Source organism: Humulus lupulus, chromosome 5 (assembly GCF_963169125.1).
Source record: "Humulus lupulus chromosome 5, drHumLupu1.1, whole genome shotgun sequence".
Taxonomy (NCBI): Eukaryota; Viridiplantae; Streptophyta; class Magnoliopsida; order Rosales; family Cannabaceae; genus Humulus; species Humulus lupulus.
In genome coordinates this window covers 65,718,065-65,728,665 of record NC_084797.1, presented here as the reverse complement: position 1 = coordinate 65,728,665, position 10,601 = coordinate 65,718,065, and the positions used below count along the sequence as shown (strand labels likewise).

At 38.8% G+C, this 10,601-nt stretch overlaps 1 protein-coding gene across 3 annotated transcripts; it reads right to left on the bottom strand.

Annotated features, from left to right (window-relative positions):
• Window positions 1-711: 711 nt before the first annotated feature.
• LOC133777412 (glycerophosphodiester phosphodiesterase GDPD4-like) lies at window positions 712-9,724 on the bottom strand. Of its 3 annotated transcripts, XM_062216978.1 has the most exons (8): window positions 9,358-9,721; window positions 9,172-9,269; window positions 8,712-8,772; window positions 8,544-8,624; window positions 8,363-8,455; window positions 1,562-1,651; window positions 1,199-1,326; window positions 712-1,108 (listed from the first exon to the last, which is right to left on the bottom strand). In XM_062216978.1, the coding sequence occupies exons 1-8, from the start codon at window positions 9,628-9,630 to the stop codon at window positions 940-942; spliced, it is 993 nt and encodes a 330-aa protein (XP_062072962.1). In that variant the 5' UTR covers window positions 9,631-9,721; the 3' UTR covers window positions 712-939. The 3 variants fall into 3 exon arrangements, with proteins under 3 accessions (XP_062072962.1, XP_062072963.1, XP_062072964.1); XM_062216979.1 differs by lacking the exon at window positions 1,562-1,651 and having other exon boundaries at window positions 9,358-9,724; XM_062216980.1 differs by lacking the exon at window positions 9,358-9,721 and having other exon boundaries at window positions 8,712-8,776.
• Between the last annotated feature and the right edge of the window lie 877 nt (window positions 9,725-10,601).

The window sequence follows — 10,601 nt, the reverse complement described above, 5'->3', positions numbered from 1 at the left end:
TTTAACATAGATCTTAATTAATTTTTTAAAATTATAATTGTAACACTCATAAATGATTAACTAATAAATAACGGCAACACGTACTAGGCTAAAGGAAGCAAACATCATTAAAACGTGGGTTCTTGTGGTCTCTTCGATCGTCACGTGTGGTGGTGCAATGTGGGTGCCTTGCCGAAACTCGTGGATCTACATGGTTTCCAAGACCCCGCCCCCAAAAATGCATCGATATACAAGACCTTTGCCCAGGTCCAACGATCTACCTCTAGCAATGAGACAGATCTGCCTCTATCTCTGGTGCCCTTTGTCCGCAACTGTAGCCCCAATGTCGTCCCTTCTCAATTTGAACCCTAAACGCAACCACTAATTCATGGTGACAGAGGTGACAAGGCAAAGGGAATCTCGTGGTGGTGGCTAGATTGTGGCTTGGAAATCAGTCTTGTTGGGATGCGTGTTTGAGTTTGGGGTCTTACTAGATTTGAGGCGTTTTTGGGTTCAAAATCTTGTTGGGATGCAATCCTGGATTTGGGATCTTGTGGGATGTATTTCTAGGTTTACTACATTGATGTTAGGTAATTGCTGATATACTTCACAATATTCCCCATTTATATTCCAAAAAGGAGACAAAAAAATAGTTCAAGAAAAAGAAACAAATACTTTTTCAGTTTGTATTTGGTCGTACACAAAATGCAAGCAACTGTAAAACCATGCTAGTTAGCATAATTATGCTTCATTTTACTTGTGTTTTCAATTATTCAACTTTCTAACTTGTATTCATGATAGGTCATAATATAGTTCGATAGAAGAAATACATATTTTTGGTTTATTTATTATCAATAAAATTATACAGCAAGTTTTATCAAAAGAATGACAAGTTCGGGAATATGCATCATTTCCTCTCCCTTTTTCCTATACTGAGTAAGCAGTGCTCGAAAGAAATGGTCATCGTGAGAGTGTAAAACCTTCCTCAAGGCATTCTGTTCTGATATCTTGCATCTGACGTTGAAGCTGAGTTGGGTTGCTTGTAACAATAGCATCCACACGCTCAAATAACATTTTTTGCATGGAATTCACATCATCAACGGTCCAGGCATATACCTTCTTATTTCTCCTGTCGAACGTTCATACATGAATTAAACTCCTCCATGCACATGAATTAATTGCCCTTGCAAATGCAAATGAACCCAATAGAGTTTAATACCCGTGAACAATTCTGACAAGCTTTTCATCAATCAATGGGTGATACACACCAACAACATCAGCACCTTTCATCCTCAACAAATTTGTTCTAAGTCCGGTAGATGGATCAATCATCACAATGTAGCCTACCTGCAAGAAGATAATAACAATTCATAAAATAATCAAGCACAAATTCAGAAGCTGAACATGGCAAATTTTCCATACCAATTTAAATGGTTCTAGCATTCAATTGATGGTTAAAATGAAACAAAAAGTTATGATAGTAAAACCTAATTTCTAAGAAATTAATCTTATTCCTACAATATCACAAGAAAAAAGATCTCGAATTTTTATTGAGAATGATAAACGGTAGATTTTTCATTACCGCTATATCTGATGACTCTTGGATAACATCTCTCGCTAGTTTGTCGCTTTTAGCCCATACAAGACAATTTTCACACCGTGTCCTCTCAACCTGAAATGATAACTCACTTAAAAATTCAACAAATAAAGCTTGAAACATTTAGAGTATGATTGGTTCGCGATTAGAAAACTGTATTTTTGAAAAGTAGGATTCTGAAATGAAAATCTGAATTTAGTGACTAAAACATGTTTCTGAAAATGTGATTGGTTCAATGTCAATAAACTGTTTTTTAGTTTTAAAAAACTGAATCTGTAATTGGTATTAAATTTGAAAATATGACAGAAACTGAATACGAGATTGGTTCAGCTGAAAGTAAAATTTAATTATATTGAAAAATTAAAATTTAATAATAGTGCATTAATTAAATTCATAACAATATTACATTGTCATTAACTTTGATTTTTTTTATAAATTAAAGTTATATTATTTTAGACATGATTGGTTAGTGATTTAAAAATTGTATTTTGAAAAAGTATGATTCTGAAAAAAGAATCTAGATTTAGTGTCAGAAAATATGTTTATGAAAATGTGATTGAATGTATTGTCCGTTAACTATTTTTTAGTTTTATAAAATTGAATAATTTTTTGGTAGAAAATCTAAAAATTGAATATGTAATATATTTTTTTTATTTTTGGTATAATAGTAATTGAAGTGAAAATATTTTTTTTATTTATTTGTTGTAATTTTTATTTGATCAATGAATTTTTTTAGCAAATATATTGTAAATTAGAATCAAATTATATTCTGTTATATGATTTTATAATTAATTATTTTACTAAATTTATATAGATGACTAAAAATTTTAAATAGAACCTCTTAAAAAAAAGTAGATTGACTTGTAAAAAGACCAAAGAAAAAAAATCAAGACGGTAAGAAAAATAAAAGAAAATTAGCAAGAAAAAAATATATTTTTTTAAAACAAAAAGTAAGATTATATTGAAAACGTGAAATTTTCGTTTTCAAAATCCTTCGGTAGAATTGAAGTTGTTTTTGGAATTAGTTTCTAAAAATGTTTAACCAAGTTATATTTGTAGGGCCCACAATTTTTAATTTTTGAAAACATAAAATCATATTTGAATCCTATACCAATCATGCCCTTAGTTTTTATGCACACATTATGCTTCTAAAGTACAAAGTCAATAAAAAAAATTGTTCCAAGCTGGACATATATGGTTAAAGTACCTTTTGCTGGTCACGGAAATTTCAAGAGTAGGGACTACCATGAGCAAAGTGTTGAATAACAAGCAATTACACAAATTAATTACATCAATAGAGTCAAAAGACTTTCCTTAAAAATATTGAGCACAGGACTCAAGAACAAAGTTCATTGAAAACCATAAGATTAAGGGTAAGAACTACCTAAAAACAAAACCAGCGTCACCAATACTATTTCAATTCTTAGGGGCTGGCTTTGGATAGCAAGCATCTAAACACAGAAGGGTAGGAGTCCAAAACTCAACGTTATTGCATATATAAGTTGTACGTCATTTGTGCTACAAGTAAAACTGATAGACCTCCTCTAACCTACTAGTACACTCGGGGGGGTAAGAAAGGAAATCCAAGTGGCTGAGAGTTAGTTATGTGAGAGAGTATTGTATGGCGAAGGGTACAGGGCTTATAGGGTACCAAGTATTAGAATGAGGCTGGTTAGGAGTTAGAGGGGTGTTTGGAGAATTAAGTACACTGCAGTATTGGAGAGAGGCAGGCTCTCGAATTCCTGACCAATTTCAATACAAACTGATTGCTATTTCCTCAACTATCTCTTGTTTCAAGCTGTGAACTAACCCAGAATTGCAGGAAGCGTCTATCAATTGGCATCAGAGCCATCACCATGGGACCTAAGAAAGACATGACACTGGAAGCTATTGAGGAGAGGTTGGAGAACTTGCAGCTGGGTTCTCGATCGGAACTATTGGGTGTTCGTTCTGATTTCCAACACTTGTCACAAGAAATGGACACATTGAAGTTAGAATTTGCATCCATGCAGAAGAAGATGGATTTCCTTGTTGGTCACTTGACCCAAATGCTTCAAATTTCAGGGCAGCCAAGAACAGAGGCTACTGCTGCAAGTAACGATTGATAGAGGAAGGTCGTGGACGCAGAGCTCTCATCGACATCGGCACCACCTACGTCAGAACCGCACCTTACCCCTCAACCACCGTCACAGTCAGGCGAACCATGGCACCATTCTGACAACCACTATGGTCGTGATTACCGACCACCACGTACGGAGTTGCTGCTGTTTTCAAGAGACAATCCAGATGGTTGGATTTTTCGGGTAGAGTGTTATTTCTTGCTGAACCGTTTGTCTGAAGCCCACATGTTAGAAGCTGCTATAATCAATTTGGAGGGGATGCTTTGTCTTGGTTTTAGTGGGAATACCAAAGACAACCGATTACCTCATGGATGGCTTTGAAGACCTTGTTACTTTTGAGATTTCGCACAGTTTCGGTGGGCTCCAAGGCAGAAGAGTGGTTGTCGGTGATGCAACAATCCATCGTGAGAGTACCATGTGAGGTGGGAGGCCTTGGCATCTCGGGTCACCGGTGTACCCGAGCACATCTTGGAGGGGAGCTCTGTGAAGGGCTTGAAGGAGGAGATCAAGGGTCCCTTGCACATTCTGCAACCCGTGGGCCTGGCTCAAATCATGGCAACAACCCAAAGAATAAAAGAAGGCCATCAATTAGTAGCTACGGGCCCTCAGCCAAAGTTTCCTGGCCCAAAGTCAACACCCAGTCCTATTGCGATACCTTGTTTTCCAATGGCATTGTCTTTGTCCAAGACTTCTTCCACAACGTCGTTCTCGGCACCATCTACGGCGGCTCAACCTAGCCCCACAGCGACAAAAATGTCCACCCAGTCCAAACAGCCACTCGTGTGACGCCTTACCGAAGCCAAATACCAAGATAAACGAGATAGAGATGTTTGTTTCAAGTGTGACAAAAAATTTCATCGGGGCCATGAGTGTGAGCAGAAATTCCTTCAGGTTATGTTGATGATGGATGACGAAGAACCTCCCCTTCCTTTTGATTCTCCCCCACCTACCCCAGATTCTTCTTCTGAAAAGGCAACTGAAGAAACGTTAGCAACATTGTCCTTGAACTCATTGGTGGGCATCTCATCGGCACACACCATGAAGCTGGCTGGAAAGATTGGACAGCAACAAGTTACGGTCCTCATTGATAGTGGTGGGGGCACACATAACTTCATCTCAGCCACAATGTGCTATGGAGTTTTGTTGGGAACGAGCAGCAAAGTTAGAACTAAAGGCATATTTTCCCAGGTGAAGTTAGACTTGGAGACATTGCAAGTTGTTAATGATTTTTTACCTCTGGATTTGGGAGGTGCACATGTCATTCTTGGCATCAAATGGCTGGAGACGCTGGGAAATATGCAAGTTAATTGGCGATCCATGGTGATGCAGTTTGAAGTAGCGGGTACTTGGATCACTTTGCAAGGTGACCCAAGCCTCTATAAATCTCACATTTCCCTGAAAGTTATGATCAAAACAGTGCAGCAAGAGGGACAAGGGTAATGGGTACAACTAAGTTCGTTAGTGGAAGACACCAAGGGTATTGAAGAGCAAGTTTCAGAAGTCGTTTTCACAGTGGTGCTGCAACAAAACGATTTCGTATTTCATATGCCAGCGGGATTACCGCCACAGAGGGCTCGGGAACACACTATCACACTTCGTGATGGGGCAGGGCCAATTTCAGTTCGCCCATATCACTTTGCTCAGGTGCAAAAGGATGAGATTGAGAGGTTGATGGCAGAAATGTTGCAATTCGATATTGTGCAGCCAAGTACAAGTCCATTTTCGAGTCCGGTACTTTTGGTTAAGAAAAAATATGGGAGTTGGAGGTTTTGCGAAGATTATCGGGCTCTAAATCGCAAAACAGTGGCTGACAAGTTTCCCATTCCGGTAATAGATGAGTTGTTGGATGAATTACATGGGGCTATGGTCTTTTTGAAGTTGGATTTGAAGTCGGGTTATCACCAGATTAGAGTCTCGCCAGCAGATGTAGAAAAGATGGCCTTAAGACTCATGAGGGGCATTGCGAATTTCTCGTCATGCCATTCGACCTCACTAATGCACCAGCTACTTTCCAAGCCCTCATGAATGAGGTATTTCGTGATTTTTAGCGCAAATTCATGCATGTTTTCTTTGATGACATACTGGTGTACAACCCCACAATGGAAGCACATACAGAACACTTGGAGTTGGTACTTAGTAGGCTCCAACAACACCAGCTATATGCAAACAGAAAAAAATGTCTCTTTGCACAACTGAGATTTGAGTATCTTGATCATATCATATCGGCAGATGGCGTTTCAGCGGAACCAAGTAAGATTAGGGCGATAGAGGAATGGCCTTTTCCGAAATCTATAAGGGATTTGTGTGAATTTTTGGGGCTCACGAAGTACTACCACAAGTTTGTTAAAGGTTACGGTGCAATTGCGAGACCTTTGACAAACCAATTACACAAGAACGCATTTGGATGGAAAAGAGAGAGGCTCAAGAAGCTTTTGAGCATCTTAAGGCAGCCATGTGTTCGGTTCTGGTACTAGTACTTCCAGATTTTTCTGCCCCTTTTGTTTTGGAGGCCGATGCGTCGAGGACGGGTTTGGGAGCTGTGTTGATGAGCAGCAACGTCCCATTGCCTATTATAGTCGGGTGTTATCTCCATGAGCTCGTACTAAGTCGGTGTTTGAGAGGGAACTGATGGCCATTGTGTTGGCAATACAAAAATGGCGTCCTTACTTGTTTGGAAGGAAATTCTTGGTCAGAACGGACCAAAGAAGCTTAAAATACTTACTAGAGCAGCCACTAGTGGCAACTGAGCATCAAAAATGGCTCACCAAGCTCCTAGGATATGATTTCGCTATCCAATATCGATTGGGGTTAGAAATAAGGTGTCGATGCCTTATCACATATACCTCAAGAAAGTGAGTTGGCTGCCATATCCGTTCTGACAGTCATTTCATTTCCGGATTTGCAAGCTCATGTGTTGGTCGACCCCCATTTGTCAAAAATTATACAGGAAGTACAATCAAGGGTGATTGAAGTTCCGTGGCAGATTGGTTTTACCATCATCATCCCCCTTTATTCCAATGATACTCCAAGTGTACCACAGTGGCAGCATTGGGGGACATTCGGGAGTGTTTAAAACTCTCCAAAGATTGGCTAGCGACCTTTATTGGCAAGGAATGCGAAGGGATGTTCAAAAGTGTGGCTGAATGTGCCATTTGTCAACAAAGTAAGTACTTGGCACAATCTCTAATGAATTTATTGCAGCCATTACCGATTCCAAGCCAAGTTTGGGAAGATATCTCCATGGATTTCATTGAAGGCCTTCCACAATCTAATGGGTTTGATTCGATTTTTGTTGTGGTCGATCGCTTCACTAAGTATGGGCATTTTATTGTGCTGCATCATCCTTTTTCAGCCACTACAGTAGCTGCCATATTTGTTCGTGAGGTAGTGAGACTTCATGAAATTCCCCAATCCATTGTCTCGGATCGTGATAAGATTTTTCTCAGATTGTTTTGGAAAGAACTTTTCCGTTTGTAAGGCACACATTTTAAGCATAGTACCTCCTACCACCCACAATCCGATGGACAGACTAAGGTGGTGAATCATTGTCTTGAAACTTATTTACGCTGGTGTGTGAGTTCCATACCAGCACAATGGGCAAAGTGGCTGCCTTGGGCCAAGTACTGTTATAACACCTCTCATCATTCAGTTGCGGGAATGATGCCTTTTAAGGCATTGTACAACTGCGATCCGCCTCCATTGATTCGATTTGAACCAGCCAGCACTAGAGTGTCAGCCGTGGAGCAAACACTTCAGTCTCGGGATAAAGTGCTTAATCTACTTAAGGTAAACCTTTAGCGAGCTCAACAGAAGATGAAGGTTCAGGCAGACCGTAAGAGGAGGGAGGTGCATTTTGAAGTGGGCGAATTGGTATACGTCAACCTTCATCCTTATATATAGAGGTCCCTCGCTAAACGAAAGAATGAGAAGCTTGCTCCTCGATTTTTTGGACCTTTTAAGGTGTTAGCACGTATTGGACTAGTAGCTTACAAGCTACAGTTGCCTACTAACTCGCGAATACGTCCGATGTTCCATGTTTCTGTGTTGAGGGCAGCTCTCGGACCACAACAGGTGGCTACAAACCTTCCAAGGGATTTGACACCTGAGTTGGAATGGGTGTTGAAACCGGAACAGGTGCTAGATATTCGTCCAGGAACCCACAAGAAGCAGTCATTGGCCTTGATTAAGTGGGTGAATTTACCAATCTTTGAAGCCACTTGGGAGAATTTTGATGTCATTCAGCAGCAATTTCCTGATTTTCACCTTGAGGACAAGGTGAGGCTTTGGGCAAGGGTATTGATAGACCTCCTCTAACCTATGTGTACACTCGGAGGGGTAAGAAAGGAAATACAAGTGGCTTAGAGTTAGTTATGTGAGAAAGTATTGTATGGGGAAGGGTACAGGGCTTATAGTGTACCAAGTAAGTATTAGAATAAGGTTGGTTAGGAGTTAGAGTTAGAGGGATGTGTGGAGAATTAAGTACACTGTAGTTTTTGGAGAGAGGCAGACTCTCGAATTCATGACCAATTTCAATACAAACTGATTGCTATTTCCTCAACTATCTCTTGTTTCTAGCTGTGAACTAACCCAGAATTGCAGGAAGCGTCTATTAAAAACATACTACAAATTTATGAAAAACGAAAAAGAAAAAACCAAAAAATCTTACAACAGAGAGAATATCTTTCGCCAACCCTTTTTCATATGAAGGAGGCCCAACTTTTGCATCTAGGATCACCTGCCGGACTGAACTTGACATCAACTAAAAAAAATCATTTACAACAATTGTCAATGGGAAGGAAGTATAACAATTATAGATGCAGATGTCAGTGGAGAGAGAGAGAGAGTACCCTCAAAGCATCCTCAATGGTAGGAACAATTCCAGAAGTAGACTTCTGATCAGGATGATGAACAGCGCCTAGTTCTTTTATCTATAACCAAAATGAGCAGATTTACTTTATAAAAAAGATGGCAGTTACAACGATATAGTAAACAAAGAAGCCTTGTATAAGTCTCACCTCTTTCATTCTTAAGTTTCCAACCTTTAAAGTAATGTTTCCAGACATCTCTTGCAAATCCCTGCCTGTCCAATTCCAAGATTAAACCTAAAACTACAACCAGCTATAAGAGTAAGTACATCATATATATCCCATATGGGTTCAGATGAGAGTCCGATGGGAGTAAATATGTGAACAACAAAATAAATTTTGTTGAGGATAACATACTAGTTTCGTTGTGATTTAGTTAATATAGTTACAATCATTCTGTGACGGCTAAGTTAGTCAAGAACTCAACTAATGGCAGCAAACTGATTAACTCCAACTGTATAATTCTTGTAATCAGTTCGTATACTGAAACTTGTTTAAATCTTCTGAAACAAGTAAAAGTGTGCATTGTGTTCATGCTTGAATGATCTATGAGTTTTGATGTCTTGTTGTTTGTGGTAGTGAACGTGAAACAAAATAAATAACTTCAAACCTGTCATGGAGAGCAAACAAAACTCCATCTAAAGAACGTGAAACATCAATCTCGACGCAGTCTACTTGAGAAGCAAGGGCAGAGTGATATGCAGCTATCTAGTAATGGAATAAGTTATGGGATTAGCGAAATATTCCAATGTACAAATTAAATTTGAGATGAGATATTGATGCAATAATAACATACAGTGTTGGGAAAGGCCTTTGTTGAGTCACCACCATGGGCACACACAAAGGGAGGATTATTAAGCCAACTGCACTTTCTTAACTGGATCTGATGAAGGCTCCGCAGCCTGAAGTGGAAGAAGATGGGAGGGAAGATAGCGATGAGGGCGAGGATAATGGTGACAGTGCGGAAGAGTCTCTTGGAGGGAAATCGAAACCAACCACTGCCAACCCCAACAGTCCTCTGAGTCTGAGTCACCCATCTCCTTCCCAGTCTGGTTGTTGAGTTCGCCATAACTACCACTTCTCAACTCTCACGACCCAGTACCACTCCTGACCCAGACACTCCCTTCGTCGCCCTTCAAATTTACATTGTTTAGGTTTATGTACCATGGCAATTTTTATTTTTTTTTGAACTAGTATTATGACAAAAATTAAAATGATGTAAATTTACCAATTTTTTTTTAATTTATTAAAAAAAAAATTGGGGCGTAAACTTTTATTGTATTCCATACTTAAACGGTTGAATCTTAATTCTAACTTTTTTTTTCCGTAAAACTACTTAAATTGTGCATTTTAAATTATGGGTATTTAGGATCCAAATAAATTTAATTTTGTCGAACTAATCTAAACCAATTCAATAACAAAAAATTGAATATCTAATTAGAATTTGATTGAATTGAATTTGTAAAGTTGGATATTAATTGAATTAGATAGTATTGACTAACTTTTTTGCTATCAACTTTAAAATGAGAGATTAAAGAAATAAGTAATAAGAACACAAGAATTTTTACATGGTTCAGGTTATATAAGAACCCTAGTCCACGAGTCTCTAGTATTAAGATGATTGAAATCTTGTTATGGCAAGTTCCAATGGTATATTCTTAGGCAGCGTTTAGATTACTATGAGTACAATGTGTTTTCTCTTTAAAAAACTGCTCATTTACAATGAGACTCCCTGCTCTATTTATAGAGGTTGGAATCATTAATACTAATCATTAATAATTAATACACATTCTTCTCATTATTGGGAGATTAATACCAATTCAATGCATTGGGCTGCATTATATAGAGATCACGACCTAAGTGAGATCTGCAAGGCCCACCGCAGAAAGGTACCTAGTTTATGGGGATCATGCCCCAGATACTCTCAGGGCGTGTTGTAAGTACCTCCATGTCAGATGGCATAGTGGGAGTGCTAATTGTCGAGTCGTACACTCGACAACACTGTTGACGTATCGCCCAAAAAGGTTGTCATACGATTCT